Below are 13,462 nucleotides of genomic sequence, written 5' to 3'. Positions count from 1 at the left end.
TTGTTACTGTCTGATGGGGAAGTGGAGCAAAGCTATCGATTAAAGATTAACTATATCAGGAAATGTATACACAAAATTGGACTGAATACACCCACCACACTTTGGAAAAACATTATCAAAATATTTTGCTTCTTGCTAATTTGGGAAGCTGACTACTTCGGGGTAATAACTTTAAATATTTATACTTAAAATATTTTAAACAGATTACTGCTTTGGAATAAGACAACAAAAGCATTTTAGACTGATTTTGCAGAAAGAGCCCAAGAGACAAATGATTGAAGAAAACATTTGCCACTGCTTACAGCTTTAAAGTGTGTCCTCCGTAAGTGATTCTTGGCTCTAATGAAGGAGAAACGTCTGGAATTTATTTATAAGTCCTAAGAATCTTTGGAAAATTTTAAGGTTTTTTTTTTTTTTTTTTGCCACCAACAATTTGTCAGCACTCAAGTTTGCCTGTCGTTTTAGTAAGTTTTTTACTGGATCAGTGAAGCTGGACAGTTTGTTTGCTTTTAGCTGGCTTTCGGGGAAGAGTTTTAAATTGTTGATAAGTAAGAATGCACTTAGGGCTCCTTCAAGCTATTCTTGGGTTGAAGAATGGTTCTTTAGAAAGTGTTTTGTGAAAAACTCTTTATAATTCATTTTTTTCTCACCAGGTGATGTGCAAAGTGGATTTTTGTAGATCGGAAAGTATCCACAGTTTTATTTCTTGCAAATGTTCACTAATCAGAAATACTTATTGTGTATCTCCTCCATAACTGGCACCCTGCTAGTTTTATATTACGTATGATTTGAGCTTAGCTCTAAAAACCAACCTTCACGGCAATGTTGAATTCTTAGAATTGTGCCAGAATTCCTCGTGGGCTCAAATAATGTTTCCATATCAGGATTTATCCAACGGAAATCTGCCCTTGAACACGGCCTCTTGGAGAGGCTTCTGCATTAAGTGCCGTATCAGTGGGCGGCGTGAAGCTGTTGCCGCATCAGCCGGGCATTGGTGGACCTTATCCACTAGATGGACTTATCCAGAGGGGCTGGGATTTTTCTGCTCAAGAAGCCTGAGGCGGAAAGTCCAATGTAAAAGCCGCAGTCCAGATGTGGGCAGAGAGAGAAAGGCTTTCCCATTTACTTCCTGTACAACCAGTAAGCTCCCTTTTCCCAAACCTCGGCACTGTGTCTGTCCCATTTTTCATACAAACCTGATTATCCGCAGCTTCAGAAGTCTTGGGAGTAAAGTCCCTACAAGCCTGATGATGTCAAAGTGGGGAGTGCTGGGAGGCTAGGTAGGGTCTGCTCCCCCAAACCAACTCCACTGTTGAGGCAGAGCGTGTCCCGGAGGCTCCTGGAGAAGAGACTGGATCTTATAGTACACGAAGGTCAGGGATTAAGGAGCCTTTTTTTCCTTTTTAATACTTTTCTGCTTTTCCTGTTCTTCTCATCCTTTGAATGTGTAAAGATGGGGAATGACCTCATTTCTAGGAAAAAACCTCTCAATTGCCCACCTCTCCCCACCCTCGCATGTAATTGCTAAAGCTCTTGGCATACACCCACATTGCCAATGGAGACCACTATGTAAACATTCCTCATAGTGACCATATCAAGTGAAATATCACCAAATCTTGAGAGAGAAAATGAGACTTTGGGGAAGAAGATAAAACAGATAAAGCCATGCTTTGGGTGCACGATTAGTTTACTCTTTTCGTAGTTTAATATTGAAATAAATGCATGGAACAGTAGTAATGATAGAGCGATTATGTGAAACAATCTTCAGTATTACCTTTAAATAAATGTAGTTTTTTTTTTTTACTGAAGTTGATTTACAGTGTTGCGTTACTTTCAAGTGTACAGAAAAGTGATTCAGTTGTCCATATATATATACACTCTTTTCATATTCTTTTCCCTTATGGTTTATCTCAGGATATTGAATAGAGTTCCCTGTGCTCTACAGTAGGACCTTGTTGTTTATCCATTCTATTTATAATAGTTTGCATCCGCTAACCCCAAACTCTCACTCCATCCCTCCCCCAAATGTAGTCTACTTTATTTTTTAATTTTCTTTTTATTGAAGTAGAGTTGGTTTACAATGCTGTGTTCATTTCTGCTGTACAGCAAAGTGACTCAGTTATACATATACATATTTTTTTCCATTACACTTTATCATAGGAGGTTGAATAGAGTTCCCAGTGCTCTACAGTAGGACCTTGTAGTTCATCCATTCTATATAAAATAGTCTGCATCCGCTAACCCCAGCCTCCCACTCCATCCCTGCCCCCAATGTAGTCTACGTTCAATTGACACATACGTTCTTTTAACGTTCCAGGTATAAGTCTCGTGGGGCAGAGGAGAGTCAGTGTTTGCATCCTCTTCTTAGGAAAACCAGGCCTTTTCAGGGCCTTTTCTGGTTGTGTGTGTCCTCCCCCTGTCCACTCCTCTACACGGGTGGCAATATTTCTGCCATAAAGTCACGCTGCATGGTGTGGGTGAAGCCCAGTGGGGCCTCATCCCAGAGCTTTTCCATGACCCTGTGACACGGATCGGAGCCTTCCCACCCCTTTCCCAGCAGTACTGGTATTCAGGAAATGGTCCTGCAGATGTCTGATTGTTGCTGGGCTCAAGGAATTGGACTTGTGGAATTTTTGGCTCAGTCCTGAAGTCACCCATTGACTGTGACCCGTCATCTGAAATAGTTTCCCCATCACTGAATGCTTGGTGAGCTCTGGCTCCAAATGTGAATACTTTCGTTCCATCAATTATTTGCAGTTTTGCTTGGAAATGGAAATCTCAAGGCACCAGATGACGGAAAGGGAGAGCTGATTCAGTATCATGCCCTGCCCACACTGTCTCTCCCTGTGACTTCTCTGGCCGGTTGTGGTATGTTAGCCAGTCTCCATGGTGCCCACAGGGCTTTGGACTGGGAAAGGGAGGCCTGGGATCCCCTCCTGCCCAGTAACCATATTTTACTACGTTTTAAAGCTTTTAGGCTACGTAGATAGAATCCTACCTCATCCTAAGTTCGTGTGATGCTACTGGTTATTTCATCATCCAGTTACCAACTTTTATTGAGTTCAAGTTCGTGCCAAATGCCGAATGAATAAAAAATATGCCTGCCTTTAAAGTACTTACTTCCAAGAGATGGACCCCCGACTGCAGAATCTCTGCAATCAGCATCCCTTGTTGGGTGCGTTCTGCTTTCTGATGGAGGAACAAGCACATGTAGATGGCTCTGCCCAACAAGTTGGCCCCCCGTCGAGAGGGGGCCCAGGTCTCGGGCAGCATCTTTCCTTGGGTGTCAGTGCACTGGGAAGATCCATCATCATATTTTATTTTTATTTTCAATTTTTATTTTTTTGGCTGTTCGGGTCTTAGTTGCAGCACACGGGATCTTCGTTACAGCGCACGGGCTTCTCTCTAGTTGTGGTGCGCAGGGTTCTATCTAGTTGTGGTGCGTGGGCTCCAGGGTGCGTGGGCTCTGTAGTTTGCGGCACACAGACTTTGAAGTTGAGGTGCTTGAGCTCAGTAGTTGTGGCGCGTGGGCTTAGTTGCCCCATGGCATGTGGGATCTTAGTTCTCCGACCAGGGATCGAACCCACGTCCCCTTCATTGGAAGGCGGATTCTTTACCACTGGACCACCAGGGAAGTCCCGATGATCATATTATTATTATTTTTTGAATTTTAGAATTTTATTTATTTTTTATATGGCAGGTTCTTATTAGTTATCTATTTTATACATATTAGTGTATACATGTCAATCCCAATCTCCCAATTCATCCACCACTACCTGCCCCCCAACACTTTCCCCCCTTGGTGTCCATATGTTTGTTCTCTACATCTGTGTCTCTATTTCTGCCCTGCAAACCAGTTCATCTGTACCATTTTTCTAGCTTCCACATACATGCGTTAATATACGATATTTGTTTTTCTCTTTCTGACTTACTTCACACTGTATGACAGTCTCTAGATCCATCCACGTCTCTACGGATGACCCAGTTTCATTTTTATGGCTGAGTAATATTCCACTGAATACACGTACCACATCTTCTCTATCCATTTGTCTGTTGATGGGCATTTAGGTTGCCTCCATGACCTGGCTATTGCAAATAGTGCTGTAATGAACATTGGGGTGCATGTGTCTTTTTGAATTATGGTTTGAATTATGGTTTTCTCTCCCAGTAGTGGGATTGCTGGGTCATATGGTAATTCTATTTTAGTTTTTTAAGGAACCTCCATACTGTTCTCCATAGTGGCTGTATCAATTTATATTCCCACCAACAGTGAAAGAGGGTTCCCTTTTCTCCACACCCTCTCCAGCATTTGTTGTTTGTAGATTTTCTGATGATGCCCATTCTGACTGGTGTGAGGTGATACCTCACTGTAGTTTTGATTTGCATTTCTCTAATAATTAGTGATGTTGAGCAGCTTTTCATGTGCTTTGTGGCAATCTGTATGTCTTTGAAGAAATGTCTATTTAGGTCTTCTGCCCATTTTTGGATTGGGTTGTTTTTTTAATATTGAGCTGCATGAGCTGTTTATATATTTTGGAGATTAATCCTTTGTCCGTTGATTTCGTTTGCAAATATTTTCTCCCATTTTGAGGGCTGTCTTTTTGTCTTGTTTATAGTTTCCTTTGCTTTGCAAAAGCTTTTAAGTTTCATTAGGGCCCATTTGTTTGTTTTTGTTTTTATTTCCATTACTCTAGGAGGTGGATCAAAAAAGATCTTGCTGTGATTTATGTCAAAGAGTGTTCTTCCTATGTTTCCTCTAAGAGTTTTATAGCGTCTGGTCTTACATTTGGGTCTCTAATCCATTTTGAGTTTATTTTTGTGTACGGTGTTAGGGAGTGTCCTAATTTCATTCTTTTACATGTAGCTATCCAGTTTCCTCGATGCAGAAGAGACTGTCTTTTCTCCATTGTATATCCTTGCTTCCTTTGTCATAGATTAGTTGACCATAGGTGCGTGGATTTATCTCTGGCCTTTCTATCCTGTTCCACTAATCTGTATTTCTGTTTTTGTGCCAGTACCACATTGTCTTGATTACTGTAGCTTTGTAGTATAGTCTGAAGTCAGGGAGTCTGATTCCTCCAGCTCCGTTTTTTTCCCTCAAGACTGCTTTGGCTCTTCGGGGTCTTTTGTGTCTGCGTACAAATTTTAAGATTATTTTGTTCTAGTTCTGTAAAAAATGCCACTGGTAATTTGATAGGGATTGCATTGAATCTATAGATTGCCTTGGGTAGTATAGTCATCTTCACAATATTGATTCTTCCAATCCAAGAACATGGTATATCTCTCCATCTGTTTGTGTCATCTTTGATTCCTTTCATCAGTGTCTTATAGTTTTCTGAGTACAGGTCTTTTACCTCCTTAGGTAGGTTTATTCCTAGGTGTTTTATTCTTTTTGTTGCAATGGTGAATGGAATTGTTTCCTTAATTTCTCTTTCTGATCTTTCACTGTTAGTGTATAGGAATGCAGGAGATTTCTGTGCATTAATTTTGTATCCTGCAACTTTACCAAATTCATTGATTAGCTCTAGTAGTTTTCTGGTGGCATCTTTAGGATTCTCTGTGTATAATATCATGCCATCTGCAAACAGTGACAGTTTTACTTCTTCTTTTCCAATCTGTATTCCTTTTATTGCTTTTTCTTCTCTGATTGCCATGGCTAGGACTTCCAAAACTATGTTGAATAATAGTGGTGAGAGTGGACATCCTTGTCTTGTTCCTGATCTTAGAGGAAATGCTTTCAGTTTTTCACCATTGAGAATGATGTCTGCTGTGGGTTTGTCGTATATGGCCTTTATTATGTTGAGGTAGGTTCCCTCTATGCCCACTTTCTGGAGGGTTTTTATCATAAATGAGTGTTGAATTTTTTCAAAAGCTTTTTCTGCTTCTATTGAGATGATCATATGGTTTTTTTTCTTCAGTTTGTTAATATGGTGTATCACATTGATTGATTTGTGTATATTGAAGAATCCTTGCATTCCTGGGATAAATCCCACTTGATCATAGTGTATGATCCTTTTAATGTGTTGTTGGATTCTGTTTGCTGGTATTTTGTTGAGGATTTTTGCATCTATATTCATCAGTGATATTGGTCTGTAATTTTCTTTTTTGGTAGTATCTTTTTCTGGTTTTGGTATCAGGGTGATGGTGGCCTCACAGAATGAGGTTAGGAGTGTTCCTTCCTCTGAAATTTTTTGGAAGAGTTTGAGAAGGATGAGTGTTAGCTCTTCTCTAAATGTTTGCTAGAATTCACTTGTGAAGCCTTCTGGTCCTGGACTTTTGTTTGTTGGAAGATTTTTTTTTTTTTTTTGCGGTATGCGGGCCTCTCACTGCTGTGGCCTCTCCCGTTGCGGAGCACAGGCTCTGGACGCGCAGGCCTAGCGGCCATGGCTCACGGGCTTAGTTGCTCCGCGGCATGTGGGATCTTCTCGGACCAGGGCACGAACCTGTGTCCCCTGCATCGGCAGGCAGATTCTCAACCACTGCGCCACCAGGGAAGCCCTGTTGGAAGATTTTTAATCACAGTTTCAATATCATTACCTGTGGTTGGTGTGTTCATGTTTTCTATTTCTTCCTGGTTCAGTCTTGGAAGGTTATACCTTTCTAAGAATTTGTGCATTTTTCCAGGTTGTCCATTTTATTGGCATAGTGTTGCTTGTAGTAGTCTCTTAGGATGCTTTGCATTTCTGCAGTGTCCATTGTAACTTCTCCTTTTTCATTTCTAATTTTATTGATTTGAGTCCTCTCCCTCATTTTCTTGATGAGTCTGGCAAATGGTTTTATCAATTTTGTTTATCTTCTCAAAGAACCAGCTTTTAGTTTTATTGATCTTTGCTATTGTTTTCTTTGTTTCTATTTCATATATTTCTGCTCTGATGTTTATGATTTCTTTCCTTCTACTAACTTTGGGTTTTGCTTGTTCTTCTTTCTCTAGTTCCTTTAGGTATAAGGTTAGATTGTTTATTTGATATTTTTCTTGTTTCTTGAGGCAGGCTTGTATTGATATAAACTTCCCTCTTAAAACTGCTTTTGCTGCATCCCATAGGTTTTGGATCATCGTGTTTTTGTTGTAATTTGTCTCTAGGTATTTTTTGATTTCCTCTTTGATTTCTTCAGTGATCTCTTGGTTATTTAGTAATGTATTGTTTAGCCTCCATGTGTTTGTGTTTTTTACTTTTTATTCCCTGTGATTGATTTCTAATCTCCTAGCATTGTGGTCAGAAAAGATGCTTAATATGATTTCAATTTTCTTAAATTTACTGAGGCTTTATTTGTGACCCAAGATGTGATCTATCCTGGAGAATGTTCCGTGTGCACTTGAGAAGAAAGTGTAATCTGCTGTTTTTGGATGGAATGTCCTATAAATATCAAATCTATCTGGTCTATTGTGTCATTTAAAGCTTGTGTTTCCTTATTTATTTTCATTTTGGATGATCTGTCCATTCATGTAAGTGAGGTGTTAAAAGTCCCCCATTATTATTGTGTTACTGTTGATTTCCTCTTTTATAGCTGTTAGCAGTTGCCTTATGTATTGACATGCTCCTATGTTGGGTGCCTATATATTTATAATTGTTATATCTTCTTCTTGGATTGATCCCTTGATCATTATGTAGTGTCCTTCCTTGTCTCTTGTAACATTCTTTATTTTAAAGTCTATTTTATCTGATATGAGTATTGCTACTCCAGCTTTCTTTTGATTTCCATTTGTATGGAATATCTTTCTCCATCCCCTCATTTTCAGTCTGTATGTGTCCCGGGGTCTGAAGTGGATCTCTTGTAGACAGCATATATATGGGTCTTGTTTTTGTATCCATGCAGCGAGCCTGTGTCTTTTGGTTGGAGCATTTAATCCATTCATGTTTAAGGTAATTATCAATATGTATGTTCCTATTACCATTTTCTTAATTATTATGGGTTTGTTTTTATAGGTCCTTTTCTTCTCTTGTCTTTCCCACTTAGAGAAGTTCCTTTAGCATTTGTTGTAGAGCTGGTTTGGTGGTGCTTTTAAGAATTCTCTTACCTTTTGCTTGTCTGTAAAGTTTTTGATTTCTCCGTTGAATCTGAATGAGATCCTTGCCGGGTAATCTTGGTTGTAGGTTCTTCCCTTTCATCACTTTAAATATATCATGCCACTCCCTTCTGACTTGTAGAGTTTCTGCTGAGAATTAACCTTATGGGAGTTCCCTTGTATGTTATTTGTCTTTTTTTCCTTGCTGCTTTCAATAATTTTTCTTTGTCTTTAACTTTTGTCAGTTTGATTACTATGTGTCTTGGCGTGTTTCTCCTTGGGTTTATCCTCCTGGGACTCTCTGCACTTCCTGGAGTTGGGTGGCTATTTCCTTTCCCATGTTAGGGAAGTTTTCGACTATAATCTCTTCAAATATTTTCTCGGGTCCTTTCTCTCTCTCTTCTCCTTCTGGGACCCTTATAATGCAGATGTTGTTGTGTTTAATGTTGCCCCAGAGGTCTCTTAGGCTGTCTTCATTTCTTTTCATTCATTTTTTTTTTTTATTCTGTTCTGTGGCAGTGAATTCCACCATTCTGTCTTCCTGGTCACTTATCCGTTCTTCTGCCTCAGTTATTCTGTTATTGATTCCTTCTAGTGTATTTTTCATTTCAGTTATTGTATTATTCATCTCTGTTTGTTTGTTGTTTAATTCTTCTAGGTGTTTGTTCTTTAATTCTTCTAGGTCTTTGTTAAACATTTCTTGCATCTTCTCGATCTTTGCCTCCATTCTTTTTCCGAGGTCCTGGATCATCTTCACTATCATTATTCTGAATCCTGTTTCTGGAAGGTTTCCTATCTCCACTTCATTTAGTTGTTTTTCTGGGGTTTTATCTTTTTCCTTCATCTGGTACATAGCCCTCTGCCTTTTCATCTTGTCTGTCTTTCTGTGAATGTGGTTTTTGTTCCACAAGCTGCAGGATTGTAGTTCTTCTAGCTTCTTCTGTCTGCCCTCTGGTGGATGAGGCTATCTTGATCGTATTATTTTAAAATAATTTTAAAAATAACTAATAATAAAATAATTATTATTTTTAAATTATTTGAAAAAATAATTCAAAATGTGACTGAAAGATAGTGATCCCATGTTGGCTATTGAAACAAGCATAATAGGCCTCTGATAGTAAGATTTTTGAAGACTGCTTATTCTAGATATATTTTGTGTTAATTTCAGTTTTTGTTGTTGTTAATGATGTTATCCTATATTATCCTTAGAACCTTCACACTATTTTGACCTCACCATCCTGAGGGCTTTATTGGTATTTGGATTTTTGACTAAGATTTGAAGGGGACTATATTCTAGCATTGGATTTCCATCATTAACTTGTTTCTACAGGTATTTTAAGAGGAAGGGAAATAATTGGATATTCTAAAAAACACTCTTTTATTCCCACACTTTATGGATTTTTTTTTAGAAAGAGGTATGCCCTTCTCTAGATAATAGATGATACAAAATTTGTAAGTTGCTCCATGCACGAAACTCTATTTCATGCCTAATTTAGAATGGCTAATTTTGATGCCAAGATTATTCTCCATGGCTGTATTCGTTCGTTTATAGCATTGTGTTTTTTATCTCCTCAAATTCTGAATTTCATCATTTGAGGATATATTGATAGTCACTTCCATGGTTGGTATATAAACTGTTTTTAAATTAGTACAGTACACTGACTGACGTTCAAGAATAAAACCATTAGATGCATTTGCCTCAAAACATTCTGGGTCGTATTGTACAAGCTTCTCTCTCTCCTCCTCCACTTTAAGTTCTTGCTTCTGTGGTAACAGTGGTTGTGGACCTCACCTGGGCCGCCATGTCGTCTTGGACCTTTTTGCCTCCAGCACATCCCGGGAAAAAGATGACTAGGAGGACCTGTTTCTAGGTGGTTTTAACTCTGCACATTCAGCCTTGAACCTCAGCACACGAGTGGCCACAACTGCGGAGTCTGGCTTAGAAAGGACCGACATGAAAAGCCGTTGCATGATGTGCCCAGCTCTTTGCTTTTCCCGTAACCCTCGTGGAGATTTGCTGAAAGCTCGGAGGAAGAATTGGGCCCATGTGCAGCATGTGCTGTTTGCCAGCTAATTGTATAGATGATTGAATGCTTATCCTGTCTGTTTGCTCTACTCTGGTGCCCAGAATAGCCTTGGACGGGGTATGGGATATTAGATTATTCATGTGCACTTTTGTCTGAACAAAAGATTAGGAAACTTAAAAAAAAAAATATGTGCGAGATGACAAGAGCCATGTCCACGGGGGAGTCACTTCCTCTTTAGCTACTTAATTTCAAAACTCTTGGGATACGGAGCTTTCTTAAGTGTTCCGGTGATATTTGGGAAAGAATGTGGCCCTGTGGTGAAAGCCAGGACTGGGAATTCAGATTTCTGAATTCTGTTCCCAGGAGCACGCAGGGGTCACCCAGTAACATGTGACGCGTCAGTGAAGCATCGGAATCCTAATTTCCCTATCTGTGAAATGGACATAAAAGGGGCTAACTCAATGCGGGTGAACTATTTAATATTTGCTGGGAACCAGCTTGCTCTAGTGACCTAGAAGAAACACAGACGGAGGTAGAGGTTGACCTCATTTCTATTTGTGGCTTTAGTGCTGACTCAATGAGAAACTTGTAGAAATCAGCTAATCTGGCTCTGGGTCTCCTCAGCTAATCTGGCTCTGGGTCTCCATGCAGTCAACGATGAAAATGAGAATTATAAAATCTTACCTGCCAATATTAACTAAGTACTAAAAATATGCCACCAAATGCGTTCGGAAGCGTCTCTGCTGATGCGCCTTTCGTATTTCCTTCCCATCTCATGCCAGGTTATTTGAGGGTACTCAGTTCAGTGTGCACATTTTTTAGCCAGCAGTTCAATTCTATTTTGGGTAGAATTTTCCCACATCTGAATCAAGGGAGGAGGTTGATATGATGTCAGCATACAATCCGTCTCCAGCGCCAGGATTTTGTACGTTTGTATCTGCTGTTATTTTAGGTTAAGAATGAATGTATTTAAGTAGCTTTACATTTGAACAAGTCTTGGTCTGAGAATGTTTTTCTTTCCTGGGCCTCAGGGAGGACGAGCCAGTGTTCTGTGTCAAGTCCTATGCCGGGCTCTGGGGAATATTAGCATCTGTTCTTCCCGGTTGATCCCTGGATGCAGCTGGTCCAAAGGGCTGGGCCAAACTGCAGGGCTTAACTTTCTTTACTCCATTTAGTATCTGATGGTCTCCTCTAGAGTTTGAAATAATCTCTTTCCCATTTGTTCACACACTGTTTCTGGCTTCCTGCCTTTTACACTTCCAATGACTCCCACGATCTGTGGAGGTCCACTGGTTGGAGACCCAAGTTCAGAACCACGTTTCTGCATTTCAGAAAATGCAACAGACGCACAATTCACCAGCAAGTTCTGCAACTGGCTGAGTGGTTTGGAAAGAAGGGTGACTTTGGAAGTTTGGGTTCTGTGTCCTTTCATTTATGCAACGTTGAACAGCTTTAAGTAACTCTTGGTAATGTGCTATTTTGGGTGGTAAATGTTTATGTGATGTAATGTATAGCTTGTCAGTTTATTTTTTTACTTTGAACTAACATAACTGTAGGGAAAGTAAGGAATCCTGTCTGTAATCTCCGACGTGCCTTCTGTCTTTGAAAATTGGCTAAAGATCCTTACTTAATGTACCCAATTTACATTGTGAGGTTGCACCGAAGTCCACATACTGTGAAGAGAATAGGTTTTCTTGAATTCCTGGCCTGATTTTAGGCTATTTCATACTGGCAAAAAGTGTGGCTGTCTTCCTCAATTTCCTTCATCAGGCCGCTGGGTCACCGATGCTTACAGAGGAAACTGTTTCCAGTGTCGAACGGTAACGCCTCATCTCTCCACGTTCTTGTCCCTGTTGTATTTCTTCTTCTTAGTGCCTTGTGCTCACGTGGCCTAGCTCGCCATTCTCTGGCATCCAGCCTGAATTGTCCTTGCCTCTGTCTCTTCACACCTTCATTTTCCTTTCACCCTTCAGGGGCCATCTCAAAGCCAGAATCCCAGTCTTTCTGAATTGCAGCCACGTGTGTGGACCCTACATAATATTCATTACGTTAAGCATAAATTTTATTTCTTTTTGCTCCACGAGGGCAGAGACCGTAATTAAACCTCGAGTCTACCTTTGCAAAAAAACCCCAGTTTTTTAAGAGATGCTTGTGAAAAGCTATCGTCACACTGTTGACTGCACAGAAAAGTCTCTGCATCTTGCACTGAAACTGCCACCGTGAGCTCTGCCTACACACCTCCTAAACGGGAGACTTGACTGACGTCTGCTCACAGAACCTCAGCGCTGTGTCTGCCGACAACAAGAAGATTCCACTCGTCAAATGAGGTTATAAGCCATCCAGTGAAAAAAAATCCCCAACTAGCCACGATTTTATTTCCCCAACAAATTACTTAGCCTTTAGAATATAGTATATAGAAAGCATTGGACCAGGGATCACATATGAATGTCCCTGCCCTCAAAAGAGCTAAAAAGAGCAGAGAAAGGTCTCTGAGATGGGACGTAGATGGCAGCGTCTTTTGTCGGATGCTCATGGTAGGTGGGCTGGCTGCTGGATGATGCTGAGTGAGGCTGATTTCTCCCCCCACCTGCCCTTGTTCTGACCTGCTCCTTCGTCCTCTCCAGGGAGAAAGAGGTCTCCCAGGGTTACAAGGTGTCATCGGGTTCCCGGGAATGCAAGGACCTGAGGGGCCGCAGGGACCACCAGGGCAGAAGGTGAGCTTGGCTGTCGTGGGCGCAGGGGGTTGGGGGGGTGGACTGAAGAGGATCCGTGTTGCTTTTGTGACGAGTGGTCATTGTGGCATGTCTGTCTGTTCCAGGGTGACACCGGAGAACCAGGACTGCCAGGAACTAAAGGGACAAGAGTGAGTACGGTTGTCACTAAATTGGTAATGACTGGGTGGGGTCTGACACAGCGGTGCCTCCGGAGGGAGGGCTCTTTACCCTCCCCACCCCCAGACAGTCCCGAGGGGCGTCCTGTCCCCGCCTTCCTCTGTGCGCCCCTCTCTCTGCCTCTGTCCTCGGAGCTCAGGCAGCGTGTGTCCTGGGCACGAGGGCCCAGGCTGGGCGGAGCCTGCGTCCTCGACCTCCAATCCTGCCCCTGGAGCTGCTCTCACTTCTTGTCCTTTGTACGCGTGTTTTCTCTCCTCTCTCCTTCCTCAAGGATTCCTGTAGGCGTATTTAATTGGGGGAGGGGGGGTGACACGCCTACAGGTCTTTGAAGACAGATGTCTTCATTTAATGTGAAAAGTGGTAACGTGTTCAGAGCTACACTTCCTCTTCCTTCTTCACAGTCTGCTTTCTCTGCTACTCCCGTTCCTGGGACATGCAAGCAGGGAGACCTTTGAAAGCAGAACAATAGGAAGACACTGTAAAGTGTAAACATTTTGATTCTGTTGTTGTTACTTAGTGGAAAGGGAAGTGTGCCCGGT

The 13,462-nt window shown here is 41.2% G+C and overlaps 1 protein-coding gene across 1 annotated transcript in view; it reads left to right on the top strand.

Annotated features, from left to right (window-relative positions):
* The window catches only part of COL4A1 (collagen type IV alpha 1 chain), a 148,859-nt gene that overhangs the window by 79,153 nt on the left and 56,244 nt on the right, over positions 1-13,462 (top strand). The window contains exons 3-4 of the mRNA XM_059041904.1: positions 12,657-12,746; positions 12,851-12,895. Of these exons, the coding sequence (XP_058897887.1) occupies positions 12,657-12,746; positions 12,851-12,895 (135 nt within the window). The remainder of the gene's footprint in view (positions 1-12,656; positions 12,747-12,850; positions 12,896-13,462) is intronic.

The sequence above is a fragment of the Kogia breviceps genome, chromosome 16, assembly GCF_026419965.1.
Source record: "Kogia breviceps isolate mKogBre1 chromosome 16, mKogBre1 haplotype 1, whole genome shotgun sequence".
Taxonomy (NCBI): domain Eukaryota; kingdom Metazoa; phylum Chordata; class Mammalia; order Artiodactyla; family Physeteridae; genus Kogia; species Kogia breviceps.
Note: the sequence above shows the minus strand (reverse complement) of the source record. Positions and strands in the feature narration are given on the sequence as shown.